This window comes from Pelobates fuscus, chromosome 2 (assembly GCF_036172605.1).
Source record: "Pelobates fuscus isolate aPelFus1 chromosome 2, aPelFus1.pri, whole genome shotgun sequence".
Lineage (NCBI taxonomy): Eukaryota > Metazoa > Chordata > Amphibia > Anura > Pelobatidae > Pelobates > Pelobates fuscus.
In genome coordinates this window covers 17,059,834-17,084,331 of record NC_086318.1, presented here as the reverse complement: position 1 = coordinate 17,084,331, position 24,498 = coordinate 17,059,834, and the positions used below count along the sequence as shown (strand labels likewise).

The window sequence follows — 24,498 nt, the reverse complement described above, 5'->3', positions numbered from 1 at the left end:
GTCTCCTGGATAGTGGGATCAATTCCTGTGAGGGAAACGCCGGTGCCCCTGGCTGCGGTTTGGGGCATCAGGCAGGAGGCGTCGGGGGCTTGGAGGGGCGTTGTGGGTTTCGGCTGCGCTACCCGTGGGCTTTCCGGGGTACGCTGGGCTTTGCCTGTTGGGGTTGCCCTTGGGACTGTATGTGTTCCTGCTGGGCCTCCTCTAATGCTGGCTTGTGCAATCTGCCCCCCTGTGTCCTTTTCTGCTGGCTTCCAACTGTTTCGCCGCCGCAGCAGGTTTTGGGCCATTTGGGCTCTCGGGAGTGTGCTGCCTCTTGCCAATACGCTGGCTCTGGCGGACGCTGGTGTTCTTGGAGGTCCCCCTTTCTGGTGGCATGGTAGGCATGTGGTACCCAGCTCACGAACAAGGGGGTGGGTTTTCCCTGGGGACCATCGTGGGGTGATGCTGGCTGTCTTTCACATGTTACAGTACCCTATACCCCGGAGGTACTCTGGTACTCTGGCTCGGTGCTGTTTGAGGCTAGGGGAGGCTGGTCAGGGTTTGTCCGGTGGTTACCGATATGATGGCCGATGCTCTGTCTTGTTCATTATAGAGCGTACTCGGGTGGAGGTGTCACGGGTTCGATTTGTATGGCAGTGGAGGTGTGGTCAGTTGGTCCAGCGGTCTGCTGAAGCTGGTCTGTAGGCAATCTCTGGGGCGGCGTGGGGCCCGCTCCAGTAAGGTTGGAGGGTTCGTGACGGATGGGTACGTTTCTTTTTTGGGTTCCGGGATTTGACTGCTCATATACATGTTTGGTTCCGTTGAGTAAGCGTTGGAATGGATTTCCTTCAGGTTTCGCAGCTCGATGGCTGTTGTCATTGGGAAGGGTAAGTTGGTTGAGGTTGGCTGTTTCATCGATAGAATCTGTGCAATTCTTGGATGTTGCAGGGTTGACTTTCTGCATCCTCCTGGGGTAGGTGGGATGCACGGGGTATGGTTGGGCTCCTACCAAGCTGTGGAAGTCTCTACCTACCTCTATTGAAGTCTCATTCCATTTTTGGTCCGCTTGGAGTTCCAGTGGAGAGTGGAGACGTCCAGCCGCCCAAGCTTATCCGGGCAGGCACATGTTCTGGTGATTTATTCACTGTGATATTGTGAGTGCAATCTTGTTTCAGCGCATTATCTTTTCTTTTGCGGTATTACACTAGGTAATTTATTCATTTATTTTTTTATTTTTTTTTCTGTTCCTGTTTTAGATTATGTACAGCCGTATCTCATTCCCCTCTGTGTCTATGTATATGTTGTAAAAGGTCGGGAACTGGGCCACGACCTTGAGAGGCTGTTGTAACTACACCAGATAAGTGTGGGTATATCTAGATGCCATTGTCACTAATTTGGAGGTATCATATGTAGATTTACTGTTTGTATTTTGTACTGGCAAGCTGTAATGGGTTTCCAGGATGGTCTGTATTATACCGTTCCGATCGGGGGCGGTGCAGGGTTCCGTCATTTGCCTGTTTTCGTTGGGAGTACTGTTCCGTCCCTGGGATTGTTCGGCCTCCTCCCCGGTTTGTTTCTCGGAGATGGGTTTTTTCACCCCCGCGTCCATCTAGTTGGGGTGTTCCTCTTGGGGGCTCGACTTCCTGGATAGGGATGGTGGGGAATTCAAAGGGCATTTATTTTGGTTGGGGGCGGCTACAGACACCGCCAGGCTGGGCGTGCCTGCGCCGATGGTTCAGAGGGCTCGAATGGCGGAGGTTCGGTGGTCTGGCTCCGGCTACGTGAAGGGGGTGTGGCTCCTCCTCATACGGGGTCAGCTGCCCCGCCTCATGGGGTCCAGGGGTTTTGTCATCCCTGGGTGGAATGACGTGGGTCGGTGGTGGTTTAGGACTTGGGTGCTCTTCGATCGGGACATGTTACGCATTCTGTTTCTTCCCTGAGGTTCCCAGGGGCTAGGCTGCGCCTATCGCCCTTTCCTGTTGGCAGTGCACTCCGCAATGTGAGTGCCCTGATGCGCTGCCGTCGGTCATCAGAATGGATGGGTTTCTAGGTTTGTCATGGCCATAACAAAAATGACTACACGTATAACGGACAACATGAATAACTAAAACATGAACACTTCCAGTTCGCCTTTTGGGTTTGGCCAAAGGTGGCCTGGGTATCTTGAAGGGAGGGGTGCGCTTGCTGGAGGTCGGACTTGACCTCTGTTACTCTAGCGCTGCGTGAAGTGGTGGAACAGGCCATGGCTGGTTGTGGTGGGGTCCCCCGCTGATTTAGGCGTAAAACAGCGGGGTTGTGGCGGGGGTATGTCCTTGCCAATTGAGTTTGAGGTTACGTTTAAGTAGATGGAATGAGATGAACAAGTTTTTTAAGGTCTCAAACCTCCCCTGCTCTAAAGGTTTAACTTTAGGTTGCCTGAGGTCTCGTGCCCATCGAGTGTGGATAAGGTCGGCTGATGGCAGGCATTGGAATGATTTTTATGACGAGGGGGGAGGTGAGAGGGAGTGGTGATTAGGAACCACTCCATGTTTTTATTGGCAAGGACGGTTGGGTCACTGTATAACACTATGGGTGGAGTTATATATGTATATATGTTAATTTATGCTTATTTATGTATAATGTTTTGGTTACAGAAAAGAAGAGATTTAATAAATAAAGTTATGGATGTGTTATGCAGTAATTTAGTTGTGATAATAAATGCTGTGGCCTGTTTCATCCATACTAAGTGGTCTGTCGTTATTGGGGGGTTTAATGGGGTTAGATTTTGTTCTAGGCTGCATCGCGATTCCCCACTACGTACATACAAGGCCCTGGGGAGATAGCGCAGCTAAGCGGACAAGGGCACATGTAGGAGTGTGGGGATAGATGCATGGGATTGGTTGGGAAGAATCTGTGGGTGTGATTATGTTCTGTGTAAGACAGTGTGGGGGAGGTCTTACCTCAGTGCCACTTGGGATTCGGGCCAGCAAACAGCTTCCCTCCCGCCCACCCTATACTATATTTTGTCGCAGCTAGCCGGGGGTATGTCCTTGCCAATTGAGTTTGAGGTTACGTTTAAGTAGATGGAATGAGATGAACAAGTTTTTTAAGGTCTCAAACCTCCCCTGCTCTAAAGGTTTAACTTTAGGTTGCCTGAGGTCTCGTGCCCATCGAGCGTGGATAAGGTCGGCTGATGGCAGGCATTGGAAGGATTTTTATGACGAGGGGGGAGGTGAGAGGGAGTGGTGATTAGGAACCACTCCATGTTTTTTATTGGCAAGGACGGTTGGGTCACTGTATAACACTATGGGTGGAGTTATATATGTATATATGTTAATTTATGCTTATTTATGTATCATGTTTTGGTTACAGAAAAGAAGAGATTTAATAAATAAAGTTATGGATGTGTTATGCAGTAATTTAGTTGTGATAATAAATGCTGTGGCCTGTTTCATCCATACTAAGTGGTCTGTCGTTATTGGGGGGTTTAATGGGGTTAGAGTTTGTTCTAGGCTGCATCGCGATTCCCCACTACGTACATACATGAAACAGGATTTGATGAGGACTTTATCCTCAATAGTAAAGCACAGGAAAAGCAGAACCATTTAGGATAAAAGCAGATAACATATATTCAAAACAATAATAAAAACCTTACATTAACCCTTTAAGGATGGCGGCAGTGGTGTATCCTGGTTTTGTGCTGCCCTAGGCGCCACCCCACCCTTCGCCTTCTAAATACACACACACACACACACACATTCACTGACAGACACGCATACACTCTCACTAACAGACACACACATAGTAACACACTCCCTAACAGACACACTCCCTGACATATACACACTCACTAACAGACACACACTAAAAGACACACACTAACAGACACACACACTAACAGACACACACACACACACTCACTAACAGACACACACACACAATAACAGACACACACACTAACAGACACACACACACACACTCACTAACAGACACACACACACTCCCTAACAGACACACACACACACTAACACACACACACACACACACACACACACACACTCACTAACAGACACACACACTAACACACACACACTAACACACACACACACTTACATTAACACACTCACTTTTTTTATTTTTATTTAACTCCCCCAGTCTCCTTACCTTTGGGAATGCTGGCGGGGGGTTCTCCCTTCCCTGGGCTCCAGTGGCTGCTGGGCTGCTGGGTGGGCGGCGCTGGCGAGGGAGCACTGATTAGTGAGCTCTCTGCTCAGCTCCCTTGCATGCAGCAGCAGAGTTGCTGGGAGCCGGAATATAACGTCATATTCCGGCTTCCGGCATCACTCTGCGGCGCGCGAGGGAGCTGAGCAGAGAGCTCAGGGAAAAGTGCTCCATCGCCAGCGCCACCCACCCGCCAGACCGGATTTTTAGTTAGCCGCAAGGCTAAGACATTTGCCATGGGCATTTGGGGGCTGCTTTTTTGGCCGCCCCCTGGAAAATGCCGCTCAAGGCAAATGCCTTGTTTGCCTCGCGGCTAATACGTCCCTGGATGGTGGGCGTTCTATGTTGTCCTTAAGGAGCCGAGCCTAAACGCCAATGGGGTGCATAGAAAGTCCCAACCATCCTATGTACTCAGCTGATCGCCGCCATTCCTTCGCTGATGATTGGCATTACTCCAGGTCTGGTGTGACTTCCTGAGAGCCCAGACAGTCCCCCCTCTGCAAATTAGGCCCCCGCGGGCCATATGATTGCTCTGAAAGAGCGGTCATAAGGCTACAATAGGCAACCTGCAGGGGGACTGCCTGTGCTGTAGGTAAAAATTTGGGAAGGACTAAAAGGAAAAAAAAAAATCACTATCATTATTTTGTAGATAATGTAATGCATTTATTTATGCATTTTTTTTTTATTGATAGTATATGTAAAAACAGCTTGCCTGCAGCCTTTGCAAGTCCTCTCAGTCGGTGCCAAAGAATACACCAATCAGATGGTTCTAATTGAGAAGCACGTGTGCACATGCTTCTCGACAAGTTGTAATGCAGCTCATTAAAAAGGGAGATAACAAGCACGCCTGGTACTCCATGAAGCTAACGGAACCAGAAGAAAACCTTCTTGGATCTCTGACAGCTTCGGAACGTCTTCCTGCCCCTAATTCTAAAAGTGCAGAGTTCTATTGAAATTAATGCTTTTAGAAACTCTGCAGATGCATAAAGCATTTCAGAAACGTTATGTGCTTTATGTGTGTGGGATATTTCTTTAACGAATGGAGTTCCTATAGCTTTTCAAGTGTTGTAAGGATAAATGATATTAGTGAATACTACTATTTTTAGAAGTATTAACAGTCAAGACCTGAGAGGGGAGGATGTTCACATTATGTACTAAATAGAGAATTCAGAGATTAAATTAATTTCCCACAGCTTTAAACCAGTTAGGGACACAGTAGAGATTAGCAGTTCTAACAGTATAGTGAGAGTAAGTCTGGTTGGCTTAGTTAGCTTAACCCCTTAAGGACACATGACATGTGTGACATGTCATGATTCCCTTTTATTCCAGAAGTTTGGTCCTTAAGGGGTTAAGCTTTTCCCCACAAAGTCGAACTGTATACCTTAACTTGGCTAGGAGCATATAAACAACAGTCTAACATATACCCCCTACACCACCTCTTTGCCCCTGTTTTATTTTCCTTCCCACTCTATTCATCCCATGCTCTTTCCAAATGCATTTCCAACATTTTTCCACAAGCAGCTTCTAAAGCCTCCAAATAGAAGCTCTCACCCCAAACATTTAAATCTTACTCCTTCTTTCTGCCTATGTGCTCCTGGCAGCTGGTGATGGCTCTCCAAATCCTGATGCTTTATCTGCTAACGTACTTTGTGCCAACACCAAGACCCCATCAATCTTATATCCTATGGTCCATCATGTGTACCTTTAGTCCATCCTATGTACCTTTCCCTCTAAGTCCTCCTTTCTCACTGCCCTCTGAAATGCACGCTCTGTATGCAACATCACTAAATCAACTGTTGTCCATGACTTATTTGTCCTAATTTCCTTAAACTTACTAGCATTAACTGAAACGTGGATTTCTCCCTCTGACATTGCTATCCCTGCCTCATTATCCTTTGGTGGTCTTCATTTTACTCACAACCCAAGACAATCTGACAGTAAGGGTTAGGGTTTCTGCTTTCACCCCACTGCTCCTTCACACCTCTACCCACCCACCCTTCCCTCTCTTTCTCCTCATTTGAAGTTCACTCAATTCAAACCCATCTCTAAAAACATTATTTTAACCCGTCCCCCCCCCCCACCCCCGCCCGGTTCCTCTCTTCTCCCCCCTCCCCCGGTTCCTCTCTTCTCTTCCTTGACTATTTTGCTGCCTGGATTTCTTACTTCCTTTTCTAATTCTTGAGGACTTCAACATTCCAGTTAACCCACCTTTGACCTCAGTAGCATCAAAACGTCTTTCAATTATTTCCTCCCTATCCCTATCCTAGTGGGCTAATTTTTACCACGCACGTAGCTGGCAATACTCTCAATCTTATTTTTTCAGATGCATGCACAGTCTCTAATATCTGTAACACTCCTCCCTCAGATCACCCCTTCTTATTATTTGCTCTTGAGAGCCCCCTCACTCAACATTCTCAGCCTAACCCTTCTCAACCTCAGGTGTAATCTGAATTCTCTTGACCTCCAGCAACTGTAAACTCCAACCCTACCTTCTCCTGCTCCACTCTGGTTATCTACTTATATTACGCTAACCTCACCTCTGCCCTGAAAACTAGAGCCCTGCTACAAACGTACACCTAAAGGAGGACACACCTCCAACCGTGGCACACTAAGTCAACCTGCTATCTGGAGAAAATCTCGCACTAGATGTCTCCACTATAAATTAATCTTGCGTTCGTACAATGCAGCCCTCACCCTTGTTAAAGAATCATACTTTTATGCTCTCATAAGTTCATACTCTCACAATCCTATATCTTTCTCCTCAAATCTTCAGGAATTACTTGTCTTTACCCATCTGGCTTGTTTTCTCAATTCCAACTCTCTTGTCGACCCTTTTCAATCTCCGCCCCCTCCATTCTATTGAGACTGCTACTCTTATTAAAGTAACTATGATCTATTGTAGGCTAGATCCTCCTTTTTCAAACTCTTTAACCCCTCTGTCTCTTTGACACTGTTCTCTTGTGGTTCTTGTCATATTTCTCCCAATGTTCATTCAGTGTATACTTGTGGCGAAACCGACCTCGCCACGTGTCCTTGGAGGGGGCTGATTGCCCGCCTCTTGCCTTTGGACTATGGACCAGACTTTATGGGAATGTGATACCCCAGATAGCCATACCATGGAGCCTATTCATATAATGAAAGACTATGGGAAAGACTTTAGCTCCATGGCAATTGTACTGTGTGAGTAGGATCTGCGCGCTATTCGGTAGTTTTGTGCGCGCAGATCCCAGCTATCTGGGGATAGGTGAAATGTCTGTGTGTTATGTATAAATGTGACTTTATGTATTTTAAAGTGTTTTATGTCGTTTTGCAACCATGTGGTTAATGGAGTCTGCCTCTAGTCCTGGATAATTGGATTACTTCTCCAATTAACTCCAGGGCAGAAGGGAGGAAACCAGGGTGCATTGTGGGGATGTTTTTCTGCCAGACAGGAGGGACAAAAGATACTTTTAGTAACTTTTGAACCCCTGGTCGGATTCATGCCATTTTTTAATATGTTGTTCCCCTGAATAGATTGATTGTGGATATGTATTTTTATGTGAATGGGATGTATGGTTTTAAAGTTATGAAAGTTGTGTAAAAGTATATTTTACACTGTATGCATAATGGGATTATGTGTCACACTAAGGGGAGGGGATGTGTGGGAGGTAACATCTATGTCATTGGTTCTTTGATGCCTCCCCCTGGGTGTGGCCTGTATGTGTGAGTTGGAAATAAAAGCCAGGCTGGATGAGCCAGTCGAGAGTTCCTGTTTTACCCTCAAAGTGATGTGTCGTCTCATTATTGAGGGGAAGGATTTATTGCATGCTGTTCCAGTTGACTGCTAGGAGTACAAGCCTATTCGTATGGTTCCTATTCAATGGTCTACAGCATTCATATGCTTGGGAGAATTTAAAAGGTTTCTCTGATCAAGTCCCTCATAAACCCATCTCTTCAAGAAAGATTATGCTTTCCCAGAGTAACTTCTTGTTACTTTGTGTCTCTTGTGCTCTCTCAAAGGGCCACATTCCATTCTCACCTTCCTACTTCGTTGTTTAGTTGCTATCCCCCTCGATGCCCTTCCTATTGTGTTTTTTATACCCCACCTCCTCTAGATTGTAAACTTGTTTGAACAGGGTCCTCATCAACCTATTGTTCCTGTAACTTTTAGCAATTGTCTAATTTATTGTTAAATGTTCCCTTTTATAATGTTGTAAAGCGCTGCAAAATATGATGGCGCTATATTTAGACTAATACTGTAATAATACAACATTCCTACACCATATTATCACTACAGTCAGCGGCGTATTAGCCGCGAGGCAAACAAGGCATTTGCCTTGGGCGGCATTTTCCAGGGGGCAGCAAAAAAAGCCGCCCCCAAATGCCAAAGGAAAATGTCTTGTTAGCCTTGCGGCTAACAGACATGCTGGGCTGCTGGGCGGTCGGCGAGGGAGCACTTCCTCTGAGCTGTCTGCTCAGCTCCCTCGCACGCCGCAGAGTGAGGCTGGGAGCCGGAATGTGACGTCATATTCCGGCTCCCAGCCTTACTCTGAGGCGCGCGAGGGAGCTGAGCAGACAGCTCAGAGGAAGTGCTCCCTTGCCAGTGCCGCTCGCCCACCAGCCAGTGCCGCTCGCCCAGCAGCCACTGGACCACCAGGGAGGAAGAGACATCCCCCCCCAGCATTCCCAAAGGTAAGGAGGCTGGGGGGGGTGTTAAATACATTTTAAAAAACGTGTTAATGTGGGTGAGTGTGTGTGTGTGTGTGTGTGTTAGTGTGTGTGTTAGTGTGTGTCTGTGTCTGTTAGTGTGTTTGTCTGTTAATGTGTGTCTGTTAGTGTGTGTGTCTGTCTGTTAGTGTGTGTGTCTGTGTGTTTCTGTTAGTGTGTTTCTGTTAGTGTGTTTGCCTGTGAGTGTGTGTGTGTGTCTGACTGTGTGTGTCTGTTAGTGTGTGTGTCTGACTGTGTGTGTCTGTTAGTGTGTGTGTTTGCCTGTGAGTGTGTGTGTGTACTAGTTTGTGTCTGCTAGTGAGTGAGTGAGTGTGTGTCTGTTAGTGTGTGTCTGTGTCTGTGTCTGTTAGTGTGTGTATGTTAGTGTGTGTCTGTGTCTGTTAGTGTGTGTCTGTTAGTGTGTGTCTGTTAGTGTGTGTTTCAAAGATAACACAGTAAAGGAGTTTAAGCATGCGTGGGATAGGCATAAGGCTATCCTAACTATAAGATAAGGCCAGGGACTAATGAAAGTATTTAGAAAACTGGGCAGACTAGATGGGCCGAATGGTTCTTATCTGCCGTCACATTCTATGTTCTATGTTTCTGTTAGTGTGTTTCTGTTAGTGTGTTTTAGTGTGTGTGTTTGCCTGTGAGTGTGTGTGTCTACTAGTTTGTGTCTGCTAGTGAGTGAGTGTGTGTCTGTTAGTGTGTGTCTGTGTCTGTTAGTGTGTGTATGTTAGTGTGTGTCTGTGTCTGTTAGTGTGTGTCTGTTAGTGTGTGTCTGTTAGTGTGTGTTTCTGTTAGTGTGTTTCTGTTAGTGTGTTTGCCTGTGAGTGTGTGTCTGTTAGTGTGTGTGTGTGTGTGACTGTGTGTGTCTGTTAGTGTGTGTGTTTGCCTGTGAGTGTGTGTGTCTGCTAGTTTGTGTCTGCTAGTGAGTGAGTGTGTGTCTGTTAGTGTGTGTCTGTTAGTGAGTGTGTTTGTCTGTTACTGAGTGTGAGTGTGTCTGTTAGTGTGTGTGTGTTTCTGTTAGCGAGTGTGTGTTTCTGTTAGCTAGTGTATGCGTATCTGTCAGTGAATGTGTGTGTGTGTGTATTTAGAATGCGGGGCGGGGGGAAAGGTTGGGTGGGGGTGGCACGGGGGCGGGGGGGGGGGGGCGCCTGAGTTTTGTCCTGCCTAGGGCAGCACAAAACCAGGATACACCTCCAACTACAGTGATATATGCGCCTACACATTCACTATCACTGGCATTAACTGGTATAACACTAAGTTACTTTACAAAATGCTCATATTAACTCATAATGCCTTCTTGTGACTGTCATATTGTGTAGGTCTTGGTTTAACGATATTATCCAAATGGGTATCACAGTAACATCATCAAAAACCACAATTTAAACAAACTCAGTCTCCTAATGTTAAAGTGCCACAAGGTCATGTTGGGAGGGAGGAACGTGATTCAGAGACTGTGACAATGACAAGACACATGCATGCAAATTATATCCAAAAGCATATAATGGTTTAATAAACAAATATTTTTATTTTATTTTTTTGTAGTTGCCGCCACTGAAATATTTTAACAATAAAAATGCCAAACATGGCCTTGAATACTTGTCCGATTACCTTACAATGTTCATTACAGGACTTTGTTTCATCATGAACAAATCATATGGTAATAATTCCAGATTTAAATAATCTGACCTCCAGGTTGGATCTCCAAGGGTATTTCCACCTGACGGCATTGAAAAAATTATGGGCCTACTTTTTATGTAACAAGACCCTTATGTGTCCGTAAACTTTTATACGTTTGCCTTAAAAATTTGCAGGATGAATTGTAATTTGATTACATTTCAAAAAATCTCCGGTTTAAATTGGTTTATTTTTCACGAGAAAGCTGTCTGTTTAGATCGTGGTTGTAAAGAAAAGAATTAACTTTCTGCTGAGTGAAAGGGCAGGCCCTCCTTAACCTTTTAAGTAAATTTCCTTTAAATAAAATGTAATTTTTATTTAAGGGTCATAGAACATTGAGTCTCATCCATCTGTACTTTGATTACAAAAATGTAAAGAGGAGATTTGTGAGGCATACACCAGAGCTTGCATTGAGACATTTGGAAATGAGCACATTAGAGATATGAATCAAGAAGTATGATTTTTATTTTTTTGCACGCTGTATCTTCTTTCGTATTTCAAAAGCTTTATTTACTGCTTTAATCATAGACTTCTAGAAGACAAACAGAACAAAATATATAAAAGTACAAAGAAAAAAAATCCTAGTGGAATGCACGGGTGGGACATGTTTGGTAGTTAGAATACGCAGTGGACATTGTAACAAACATGAACATTTTGCTTTGCAGTAGCTAAGAATTAAATGCTAATGCAGCTGCACATGTGAGTCATACTTGAATGGGAACAACTAGCCGTATATGGAAATGTATAAAGGCTGGACAGCAAGGTTAAATAGGCCAGGTCTTTTAGAAGAAGCCAACCTTAAAGAAACTGCATATGAAAATTGTAATAAAAAAATATATTTTTGTATACAATTCATAAAAAAGGACAAACATTTTTCTAAATACACCCACCTACTCAATGACTCTAAGTATTTATCTAGTTACTTTACATACACTGTATGCTGACTCTCTGCCGTTTTTCTATCAAGCTTTGCAAAGTTCATCCAAGACTCTTCCCATTAACTCTGAGAACAAGTTATAATATTCATTTTTTTATTCCAAAAATACACATGTCAAACACGTCTTACATCTCACCCGGGGAATAAGCCTATTCACGAAAAGACCTGGCTATTTTCTCTGCGACTCTAAATACTGAACTGTACACTGAAAGCATCCACCAATATCAGCTACAACATTAAAACCAAATACTGAATATCATATAGGTCCCCCCTTGTGCTGCCAAAACAGTTCTGATGTGTCGAGGCATGGTCTACACAAGAGCTCTGAAAGTGTCCTGTGGTATCTGTCACCAAGGCATTCGAAACAGTTCCTTTAAGTCCTGCAAGTTGTGAGATGGAGCCACCATGGATTGGATTTGTTGTTCTAATACATCCCACAGATGCTCAATCAAATTCAGAAATGGGGAATTTGGAGGCCAAGGCAACACCTTGAACCCTTTGTCATGTTCCTCAAACCATTCCTGAACAATGTTTGCATTGTGGCAGGGTGCATTATCCTGCGGAAAGAGGCCTCTGTCACCAGGGAACCATTTCTGTGTACATATTTTTCAACCATCTCTAGGTAGGTGGTACATGCCAAAGTAACATCCACATGAATGTCAGGACCCAAAGTTTACCAGCTGAACATAACAATGCCTCTCCTGGCCTGCCTTCTTCGCATCCTGCTGCCACCTCTTCCTCGGGTAAATGATGCACTCAGCCACCTACCTAATCTAAAACAAAACCTGATTCATCAGACCAGGCAACCTTCTTCCATTGCTACATGATCTAGTTCTGATACTCACATCCCTATTAGAGGTCTAACATGTAGTGATGGTAGACAAGGAATGGAATCCGACAGTGGTGTAAGATGTGACAATACCCAGTCACCATAACATCAAGAAGAAGGAAGATGGACAAAAACCAAGGACTGAAATAGGAGCTAGTCAGGATGTGGAAATTAAAGGCAGTAGTAGTCCCAGTTGTGAGCACTATTTTGGAGAGTAGCTTCAGAAGATTCCAGATAGACATCTGAGATCTCTGTTCAGAAGAGTGCTCATCTAGAAACAGCTGAGATACTGCACATAACTCTCGGACTCCTTGTCCGAGAATGAGAAATACAAAAAAATACCATCAGGAGGGGTGAGAAATATAAATATGTATGTACATATATATATAATGTATTTTAGTGATTGTGTTATTGGATTTCTGGTAGCGCCGTGTGTCCATAATTGCAGCTGTGATATTTGATCTCCATGTCAGATCTGAAGTTATAGCTTAGCTGTTTCTAATGTCCGGCAACATGTACTCTAATAAAAAAAAAAAAAAAAAACTAAAAGTAAATACTTTTTTAAATTTAACTCTGAAATATTCACTTGTAGGAAAGGAAATATCATTTTAGGCTTTAACTGCTGACTATGAATATCTGCCATCCATGTCTCCCTCTCCCCTCTTCAATCTCTCTCCTCCCACATCTCCCTCCCCCTTTCATCCATGTCTCCCTCCCTACCCATTCCATGTTTGTCTGTCTCCCTACCCATTCCATGTCTGTCTGTCTCCCAATCTATTCCATCCATGCCCATCTCTCCCCATCTATATCTCCCTCCCCACCTTCCATTCATAGTTCCTTCCCCCACCTTCCGCATGCAGTCTGTGAGAACAGGAAGTGCAGGCCGAGGTGGGCACAACAATCTCTTGTTAATTTGTTATGCATGTATTCATCAGTACACTAATAATTGCATTGTTGCCATTTTGGGTTTTTTCAATCGGTTTTGCCAAAATGATCACATGAGCGAAATTTGTGGAAATGAAACACCACATGAACGAAACCTGAGTCGCCTGAAAAAAAAAAAAAATATTTTTGGGCATGCACAAGTCTATTCTACCTTCATAACTTAATTAAAAACGTGTTTTGTAAATACCCAAAGTTAGCTGGATGCCATCCATTTGTGAATACCCATTGAAGTTTCTAAATAAAGACTCCTTTGATCAGCAGTTTTTTTATTTGATATTCATGAAATAAGTGACACTGAGTGACAATATTTACCAAACACGTCACTTCACTTTTTCGGCACTTCAAAGTTAATACATACAATAAAAGACAAAGAAAACATTACTTGAGTTTATTATTCTAAACTCCTAGACATGTATTAACCCCATATTTTGTGTGTGTAAGTGCTTAGGGGGTTAGAAAAATACCCCTCTGTCTCATTAGCGAGTTGACCTTTCAGTTTAAAGAAGCAAGATAATTTATTATTGTAGGACTCACCTAGGTTTTGCCTTGCTTTGGCAGGTGAGCTTATCCTTTTTTTTTTATAATTCTTTATTTTTATTGTGCAGTGGTACAAACACAAATATGCGTTGACATATGGGTTGCTGTGTCTCCAGATGGGCCCCCAGCTCAGTGCATGGTCAATGTTCGCTTGCTACTGGAGAAGTCCCATCGGCTCTTACAGGGCCCCTCTGTTGCCCCCAGTCCTTAGTAAGAATCAGCACACAGTTCCCATTGCTACAAGAAACCGGATCTCGACTGGCTGCGTTTGTTCATCCTCCGAGGATGTGGAATTTGCTTTGTGGTTATACCCCTTAAGGCCCTCAGTCTGGGAATAAGGTAGCAGGTCCTGGGCAACTCAGGGCACAGATATGTAGTGGATGTCTGGGCTTGTTTATTCCGGCACTTAGATGTGGGCTTGTTCTGATGCTTTGCATCGGGCATGGAGCCCTCATACGCAGGGGTTGAGTAACATTGCTTGCTTGCACTCATTTGTCTCTCCTTAAGCTTGCGCCAGAATTCCGTAAAGATTGCATCCAGCTTTGTGAGAGTGGATTCCCTAAGGCATTGTGGCTGGTGTGAGGACTTGCGCCTGCCCAGGGCCGGTGCAAGGATTTTTGCCGCCCTAGGCAAAAATAAATTTGTGTCCCCCCCCATGTGACATCACAATGCCCCACCCATATGATCTGCCATATGAACTAACGCCAGTGCTGCACACAGTGTGTGTTTACATTAAAAAGCCTGCAGGGACAGGCTATATACACCAGGACCACTACATTAAGCTGCAGTGGACTGGAGACTATAGTGTCCCTTTAATGTGAGGTAAATTAGAGCTTAATGTCACTAATAATATACTAGATTGCCTACTTACAACCAGATGAGGATGGTGATGGGCTCTGGCTGCAGTTTGGCTCCACTGGTTGGTGTAGAACAGAATCTCTGGAGGCTGTTTATAACTGTGGTCACAAAATTTAATGTTCTGGGAGAACAGGAAGCAGCTGCATTTTTTGGGGGCCCCTTACACAGCTCAAGGTCTAGGCCCCAGGGCCTGACGGTGAGTATGCCCATAAGGCCCACCCATAAGTCCACCTACATGTTCTACCCATGAGTTTGCTCACAGGGAGTGGAGTGTGTAGGGTATGTGTTATGTGTTATTGTAGAGGATCTAATGTGTGTGCTTATCAAACGTAGTGATTAGGGATACCAGTTTGTGTAGGTGATGCAGTGTGTTTGTGTTTAATGGAAGCAGTGTGTTTTTGTGTAAGGGATAGAAAGCAGTGTGTGTGTTTGTTTATAAGGGATGCATTGTGTGTTTCTGGTTGTATGCATAAGGGATGCAAGGTGTATTTCTGTGCATGTAAGAGAAGCAGTGTGTGTTTGCATGTGTGTTTAGGGATTCATTGTGTGATTCTGTGTATGTATAGGGATGCATTGTGTGTGTGGGAAGTGTGCAAGAGCTCCCTGTCCCGCCCCCTGTCCTATAGAGCTCTCCCTTCCGTCCCTTAGAGCTCTCCCCTGCCCCTGAGTGGTCTCTCCTCTACTCCCCCCCAGCGATCTCTCCTCTACCCCCTTCTAGCAGTCTCTTCTCACCTCCCCCTCCCTGTGTTCTCCTCACCTCCCCCCTCCCAGTGTTCTCCTTACTCCCCCCCCCCCTGGTATCTTTACTCACCCCCCCCAACCTCCCAGTGGTATTTTTACTCACCTCCCTGTGGTATCTTTACTCCCCCCCTCCCTGTGGTATATTTACTCCCCCCCCCACCTCCCTGTGGTATCTTTACTCCCCCCTCCCTGTGGTATCTTTACCCCCCCCCCCCCACCTCCCTGTGGTATCGTTACTCCCCCCCCCCACCTCCCTGTGGTATCTTTACTCACCCACCCACCTCCCAGTGGTATCTTTACTCACCCCCATGTTATCTTTACTCCCCCCCTGTGGTATATTTACTCCCCTCCCACCTCACTGTGGTATCCTTACTCCCCCCCTCCCTGTGGTATCTTTACTCCCCCCTCCCTGTGGTATCTTTACTCACCCCCCCCACCTCCCTGTGGTATCTTTACTTACCCCCCCACCTGCCCGTGGTATCTTTACTCGCCCCCCCACCTCCCAGTGCTATCTTTACTCCCCCCCCTCCCTGTGGTATATTTACTCCCCTCCCACCTCCCTGTGGTATCTTTACTCCCCCCCTCCCTGTGGTATCTTTACTCCCCCCTCCCTGTGGTATCTTTATCCCCACCCCTCCCCATGGTATCTTTATTCCCCCCTCCCTGTGGTATCTTTAGTCCCCCCCCTCCCTGTGGTATATTTACTCCCCTCCCACCTCCCTGTGGTATCTTTACTCCCCCCCTCCCTGTGGTATCTTTACTCCCCCCTCCCTGTGGTATCTTTAGTCCCCCCTCCCTGTGGTATCTTTACTCCCCCCCTCCCTGTGGTATCTTTACTCCCCCCATCTCCCTGTGGTATCTTTACTCCCCCCGTGGTATCTTTAGTCCCCCCCTCACTGTGGTATCTTTACTCCCCCCCTCCCTGTGGTATCTTTAGTCCCCCCCCCTCCCTGTGGTATCTTTACTCCCCCCTCACCTCCCTGTGGTATCTTTACTCCCCCCTCACCTCCCTGTGGTATCTTTATTCACCCCCTCCCTGTGGTATCTTTATTCCCCCCCTCCCTGTGGTATCTTTATTCCCCCCTCCCTGTGGTATCTTTAGTCCCCCCCTCCCTGTGGTATCTTTACTCCCCCCCACCTCCCTGTGGTATCTTTATTCCCCCCCTCCCTGTGGTATCTTTACTCACCCCTTTCCCTCCCTGTGGTCTCTTTACTACCCCCGTGGTATCTTTACTCACACCTTTCCCTCCCTGTGGTCTCTTTATCCCCCCCCCTCCATATGGTCTCCCTACTCACCCCCCTCCACCTCCCTTCCCCTGTAGCGTGGCCGAGCTCCTCTCCGGTCCGCGGTACAAGAGTTTGTTTCCTGTACCTGGCCTGACTGACAGGAAGTGCACACTGAGTGGTGAGGCAAAAGTTCAGATTTAAGGCACTTTAGGAGTTTCTCGCACGGAGCACACTCTGAATGCGATCATTCATGTTGGCTGCCAGGCCCGCCCCCCGAGCTTACCCTTTAATGGCCATTGGAGTGATACTAAAAAAGCACTACTTATATAACAATGCCTAGGAATTCAGGATAGTGCGCAGGTAACTCTTTTATTTTTTTTTACTGTATGTATTGGGGCTGATGTGTACTATGGTAATTTCTGCCACCCTGGTAATGAGGAAGTTTGAGCGCAGGACTTATTTTGCATGTTGGTACAAAATGATTTACCATTAAAAAATTAAATAAGTTTAGGCTAGACTAGACCACCAGGCTATTTAAAGTGAATGCGGATAAACATTTCATCAATAAGTGGAAAGCATCAAAACATTGTACGGTACAGAAACTGTTTTGATTCTAATACTTTTATAAACCTACATGTGCAATACATCTGACTTTCCAGTAAAGAATATAAATAATTATCTTGTTTAGAGAAATCAAGACAAAATAAAATATAGGGTTTGTTCAATTCAAACTTGCAATTCAACCTCCTTAAAGCTGAACATTAGTTTTTACTAGTGAAAAGTAAAAATGTAATTAATCATATGTATTTTGGACTAATTTGTGATTCTAAGTAGTAATTAGGGAATAGTTCTCACAATGACCGGGCAGATTCTGTGGGTCTCTGTATGAATAGATAGAGTCTCTGGATGAGGTTTCATCAGATCTCAGCAGATGAACTAAGCCCTAAATTTAGCTCAGCAGGGCTAATGGAAGTGTATGATTAGGAACTTCTGACCATATTTTAGGAGTAGATGAGAAGGGGAGTGGCGCCCAGCAGGTCCCAAGAAGCCTTAGGGCACACCGGCTCTGGGGGCGCAAAATTTCAGTGACCGGCAGGAGAAAAAGCGCTTCCTCTTGCCAGGCCACCTTCTGGACCCCCCGGCACGGCTGTTTTTGAATCAGAAACGGCGAGGGAGCTCTGATCTCCTTGCTCTGCTCCCTTGAGTGCCATTTGCTGATACCATAGGAGCCGGAATATGACGGCATCAGTAGACAGCCCGTGAGGCGAGGGAGCAGATTACGGATTCAAACACAGTCACACGCCTCCCAGCAGCCCCACTGGACCCCAGGGACAGATCCACGCTAGCTCTCCAAGTAGGGAGGCTGGGTGAAAAATGTTTAATTATAAAAATAATAATTACTGAGTGTATGTGTCTGTGAGTGTATGTGTCTGTGAGTGTATGTGTCTGTGAGTGAGTGAGTCTATGAGTATGTGTCTATGAGTATGTGTCTGTGAGTGTGTGTCTGTGAGTGAGTGCGTGTATGTCTGTAAATGAGTGTGTGTGTCTGTGAGTGAGTGAGTGTATGTGTGTCTGTGAGTGTGTGTCTTCAAGTATGTGCATGTAAGTGTATGTGTGTGCATGTGTGTGTATGTGCGTGTGTGTGTCTGTCACTGTGTGTTTGAGTGTCTGTCAAATCAATGAGAGTATGTTTTTCATTGACTCCGTGTGTGACTATCAGTGTGACTGTCAATGAGTGTTAATCAGTGTGTGTCTGTCAGTGTGTGTGCTTGTGTGTGTGTGTGTGTGTCTGTCAATGAGTGAGTGTGTGTCAGATCAGTGAGCCTGTGTCTGTCAGTGACGTCTGTGTGTTTGTCATTAAGTGTATGTGACTGTCAGTGTGTATACACCACTGAGTGTAGCATGACAGAGCAGAGCGTTGTACAGGAGCTTCTGTTTCCTGTACCCAGCTGGACTGACAGGAGGTGCTCACTGAGAGAGCACTTCTTGTAAGTCCGGGCGGGTTCAGAAAACTGAAGATCCTGTAGGGGATCCACTCCGCTCGGCAAGGCTACAAGAGAGGTAGGAGGCACACCAGGAAGGGGAGTGTGACCACTAAGAGGGTGGTGGGTGCACCAAGGGACATGGAGAAACACCAAAGGACAGGGAAAAGAGGGGGGAGGGGGGAGGAATAATTAGAGACAGGAAAGGGAGGAGACCACTAATGGACGAGGAGGGGAGAGGGGCTGGTTGAGAGGCACATAGGAAAATATATAATTTTTTTTTGGGGGGGGGGGGCGGAAAAACACATCTTCGCCTATGTAACCACTAGAGCGAGCTGTAGATGTTATGGTGCTTGAAGTGGTCCTTAAAGAATCTTCCCAGATGCTGTCTGAAAAACAAACGGGTTAAGGAATTAGTGTTAAATTGCGTTGTACTAAATTGTACATTTGCCTATATTATTTTTTCCTTTGAGGGGTTGGCATTATTTCTATACAATTAGGACGCTCTCAATGTCTATAAGTTAGATTTTCGTGATGATTAAACCACATGTCCTACTGGATACATCTAGCCTTACATTGAAGCTTCGTATCTACTGTACTGAACACTGTTTTGACAAATGTATTGTAAAATCTGAGATAAACATTACATATAAATCTCACTTGTGATATTTGTATTAGGAAATCTGGGCTAGAAATAGGTGTTGAAAAGTTGATGCCCGTTCAGGCATCCGATTTTGACAGGACATGCGTTGTGTGCCTACTACACAGTCTGTGTGAATATATAATCACATTAAAAACTATCAAAAAAGAAATACGAACGAGTCAGATAAATATCAAGCAAACTGTTTCATTGGCCATTCTCTTGACTGATGGAATGGAACATTCTCTTGGCAGTACAGATGGCATAATTCAAGCTATAAGTGATGAGTTGGGCCAAAGGGATAATTAAATTTCTTCGTAAGATAAGTGGTGAAAGGCTTGGCAACACACCAAGGACTGTGATGAGGTCTTGCCTAAACGATACATTGTAACTCTCCCTCCCTCAAATGCTATTGTTACATGTTTTGTTTAGAATGATTATTGATTACCGTGAAGAACACATGCAAACACAGCAAGCGGGGCTAATTTATAATATATCTTAAACAATGGTAAAGAAACAAACTGCAAATTCCTATTGATCAGGGCGGCACCTTGCGATATTCCTTTAGGACATACACAAATGTGTGTTTTGTGCAAGGATGCTTTTAGAAGCCTCTGACTTTGTTTTTTTTAGTAGTAACCAGTATATTTTATTTGATACTGGTTTGCTAGATGAATTTTCTGATTCCATAATAAGTGCTGAATTTAACCACCCAGAAATATTATATATTGTGATGTCTAGCAGAACCTTGCAGAGAGGCCCACAGGCTAGCCTGTTACATAGAGACTATGGACCCCTGGTGATGGAAATCCCTCTCCAGCCCTGAAAGGTTTAATCATCCAGAAAATCACAGTGAAAAACATCTAATCATGTGTATTTAACAGGTTAATCACTAAGGACACAGTAAACACCACCAACTGGATTACAAACAGATGTGGGAAAACAAGTTTAAAATGCAATTCTCCATCTCAAGGTTCTCTGATCGAGTAACCCTGGTCAGTTTGGCCAACAGTGAGTACACCTTTCCCCTGCAGAGCATCCTGGCACACATCAGTAAAGTTGCCGGAGCTTTACCATAACTCCGCGTAGAGCACTACCAAGTTGCAAGGCACCAAGCTCATGAGTGCCCACCACCTTCCTTAACACCATAGGTAGCTAATGATGCTCCATTCCTATATGGAGAGCTTTCCTTTCTTTTGGTGGGAAGAGCTATTCATCACTTTATGATCTTGAGGGTTGAGGGATATCACTGAAGAAGCTAGGACTTAGGACCCTGCAGCAATGAATATGCTGGCCATGCAGGACTGACAGACATCCTGGGGTCACAGAATGGGCTGGCCTTCCAGGATTGGCAGACAGCCTGGGGTCACAGAATGGCAGACAGCCTGGGGTCACAGAATTTTCTGGCTTTGGAGGATTGGCAGGCAGCCTGGGGTCACAAAATGGGCTAGCCTTGCAGGATTGACAGGCAGCCTGCGGTCACAAAATGGGCTGGCCTTGCAGGATTGACAGACAGCCTGGGGTCACATAATGGGCTGGGCTTTCAGGATTGACAGACAGCCTGGGGTCACAGAATGGTCTGGACTTGCAGGATTGAATTAGATTTAGATTTCTGGATAACTCACATGCAAATATAGCAATTTCAAATCTGCCACATTTATCTGAACCAGGCAAGTTTCTGTAGACTTAAACGTAAGTTTCCCCCTGGACAAATGGGGAAGCGGGAGCATGACTGCTGCCCATGGATTGTGGGTTGGTATTAAAGTTGCAACAATGTTGCAGAAGATTATGGAGTTTTAGAGGGAACGGAGGGGAGGGGACTTACCAGTCAGCAGGATTAGTTGAGGGACCCTGATTGAAATTTCCACCCTCCCTCCCTGATTTCTTTGTGTGTTTGCATGGTCTCTCTTTGTCTTCTTTAGTGTCACAGCTGTCTGGTTCTCTAGAAAGCACAGTCAAAGGAAGGAGTATGACGCAGTGTCACCTTGGGGAGACTACAGTAGGCACATGGCTGATGGCTGTGTTGGGCTCTTGAAGAGCATAATGGAGAACTGTCTATGGGGCTCTGACCCAACATTTGACAGGTTTTAACAATATTATGTTATGCTTTAAATAAGCTGTGACCATGCCATTATCACCTTAAGAAGATGTCCAGTGTGTTATTGGGGGGCAACGGTGGGTTGGATATGGGTCAGCAGTCAAGTGCTGAAAGGGTGCTGCAGTCAGAATAAACAGGTAGAACCTTATCCAGCGTGCTGACTTAAAGTCAATTCTTGAGCAAATGAAACATGGTGGAACGATGGTTTTATAGTCATAAAATATTCCCTGTAAATTGCTAGAGAATATACAGACATATTTTCATTGTTGCATTAAGATTGCTTCTTGTATTTTGTATTGATTGGGATTTTGTAACCTAGTTTATTTCTGAATGGTAAGGTGACATTATCATTTATATATAGTGATGGCTAAAACGTCAACTGAAGATGCACTCTCTCTGTATACAGAGTTACCATGGTTACTGGATGAATAATACGACCACTGCCAGGATATCAACAACCATCTAGCTGTTTGATTGGCTGTAGACAACCAGCTTTGAAACTTGCAATTCTCTTAATGCAGAGAACTAAGACGCTTGAGATGTTACAGTTGTTTTCAGGACTCAAAAATGTCTTTAGTCGCCCTTCGCCTCAGCATACCAGTGCATCTGTCAGCTGAATTCTCCATTTACTCCTGGGTGCATAACACAACACAATGGCAAGCGAGCATCTAATTTATTGTGTGCAGAATGTGAACTCTGCACCACATCATTATCATTTACAGCTTTAACATATTATCATCTGAGTCCAGATATATTATGATCATCTCCATAAATTAACCGCATGATGGGCATACTATACCGACACCAGCTGAATGTGAATAGATTAATCATACGAGGGACATTAGGACACATCATTCCAGGAAATAGTAGGTACTTTATTGTCCTGATTGCTGGACCTGCAAATGTTTTCCATTTTGAACATTCTTCAAACCTACTGGGACCATTTGCTTTGTGTTCCACTCTTGACAGCAAACAGGATTCATGTCTATGCATCTTAATTTATAACTTCCTTACATTAACCCCTGTTCAGCTCTCGTATAATGGACAAGAAAGAGTGATTATTTTGTATTGAACTTGATAAAAACAGCTCAATTATACATGGGTAACACATAACACAGAAAGAGGTACTCGTGCAGCTTAATGTAGTGGTTCTGGTGTCTATAGCCTGTCCCTGCAGGCCTTTTAATGTAAACACGGCGGCACTGCAGCAATAGTGTTAGTTAACATGGCAGGTCATATGGGTGGGGCATTGTGATGTCACGGGGGGGGGGAGGGGGCGGCAAACTTTACTTTTGCCTAGGGCGGCAAAAATCCTTGCACCGGGCCGGTGTGCGGCCGGTCTATTTTCAATGTTAAAAGTGCACTATAGTACAAGGAAGGGTGGGGTCAGACAATAACAAGGGCTGAAGTGAGATTGCAGGGCACATAGTCTTTGGGCAAAAGTCTGGCAATTGGTCCTCTCCAAAAAACGGTGGCAAAATTGCTTTCGTCACAGTATACTCTCCTCACCTCTCCTGGTCAATAACTCAGTGAGCACTCTGAGTCATTAACTGAGCAGATGGAGCTCTTAAAGTATTCTGCAACCGATGCTGGTACAAACCACAACCAGGAATGCTGCTCTCCAGCTCACTCTTCATCAGACCACTAGGGATATCAGCCCCCTCCTGCCAAAAAGATAACCAGTAGGGGGCAAAAGCACAACTTCCCCATATACTCAAATATTTCACACACACGCAAACTCCCCTACACACAAAAAAACACACACACATAAACCTTAGACTCCTTCACACACAAAATTCAGCCACAACATGCACAACACTGAGCCAGCACACACAGGCCCACTCAGCCTCCCCCTCTCACCCACATACAGCTCCCAGACTCTTTTACACACAATTGTTATCCACAACACACACTTTCACACACCCAACAGTAACAAAACAGAGCTCAGTGGGTTCCAATCTGGCATTCTGCCTACGGCCCGGGGCAATCTTAATGCAGTTTTGATGGCCAGTTGCAGATGTCAAGTTTTAATAGAATGGCTAATGATCAGTTTTTCCGTAATGAGCTTATGAATAAAGCTTCTGTTGATAAGTAAAATGTAATACAAAGTTCGTCTCACCATCTTGGCAGGGCTAGCAATATATTGAACTAACTATTTTCTGACTCACTTTTGGTATTGCAGAGCAGGGAGCACATCACTAACAGATGCTCTTGTTTTTGCAGGTGTGGGAAGAATCTGGATGGATGATGTTGCATGCAAAGGGACAGAGGACTCTCTCCTAAAATGTCATTTTGGAGGCTTTGGAAAGACAAACTGTGGACATGCCGAAGATGCCGGAGTGACTTGCACAAAGGGATGAACAGCTTGTGGGAGACACTGGGACATAATTTTTTATGAAATTAAAATGGTCTAATCCAGCACTCTCTAGCTCTTTCAAATGCAAAGACAGCTAAGTATTGTGCGTGAGCCAGAGCCAGAAGAAGGCTTTATGTTCGAATATTGCATAGACTCTTCCTGTTTATTATCTTCCGTCTTTGAGGAAGGCTATTTTATGGTGCACTACAGTAACTCAAGTAAAATCACAATTGTTTATTGCAGGTATCAAGGGGACCGCATTTCTATACTGAAAAATATGCATTTAAAATCCATAAACACATATGCTATGCAGGTATGCTTGTAAGATTGATAGCAGGACCCGATTCTGTAAATATGGTACTGAGTTGCGAGTGCCTCTCAGAGAATTGACAACAAATGTCTTGGAGTAGTACAAAAATCCTTACGGTTACAGGATGTAGACCAATCTCATCTATGTGGCCATAAACCAGTCTGATTTTGGCCTTGATGCCCGTAGGTATCAATGATGAAAGCACTTACCTACCACCTACCACTTCACAAACAGAAAATCATGAAGGCTACGGGAGGGATGAGTGTGATGTATGAATATAGGATAATATGGGAAAACCAATGAACATTTTCAGCCCTGTGTCTGCAAATACATTTTGTCATATGTTACAACCTTTTATGATTTAAAGGTAATTTGGTCCAGTCGTTAATACAGAAATAAGGTATTGTAAGTTGACCAGAGGGAAGACATTTGTGTTTACAGTAAGTACTCGAAAGTTCTCAGAAAACAGTGCTTGCAGAAAAATTCATCT

The 24,498-nt window shown here is 44.7% G+C and overlaps 1 protein-coding gene across 2 annotated transcripts in view; it reads left to right on the top strand.

Annotated features, from left to right (window-relative positions):
* SCARA5 (scavenger receptor class A member 5) overlaps positions 1-24,134 on the top strand; it is a 389,331-nt gene extending 365,197 nt beyond the window's left edge. For both annotated transcript variants that reach the window (XM_063441974.1, XM_063441975.1), the window contains one exon: positions 23,566-24,134. In XM_063441974.1, coding sequence (XP_063298044.1) covers positions 23,566-23,702 — 137 coding nt within the window. In that variant the 3' untranslated portion in view covers positions 23,703-24,134. The remainder of the gene's footprint in view (positions 1-23,565) is intronic.
* The last annotated feature ends 364 nt before the right edge of the window (positions 24,135-24,498 follow it).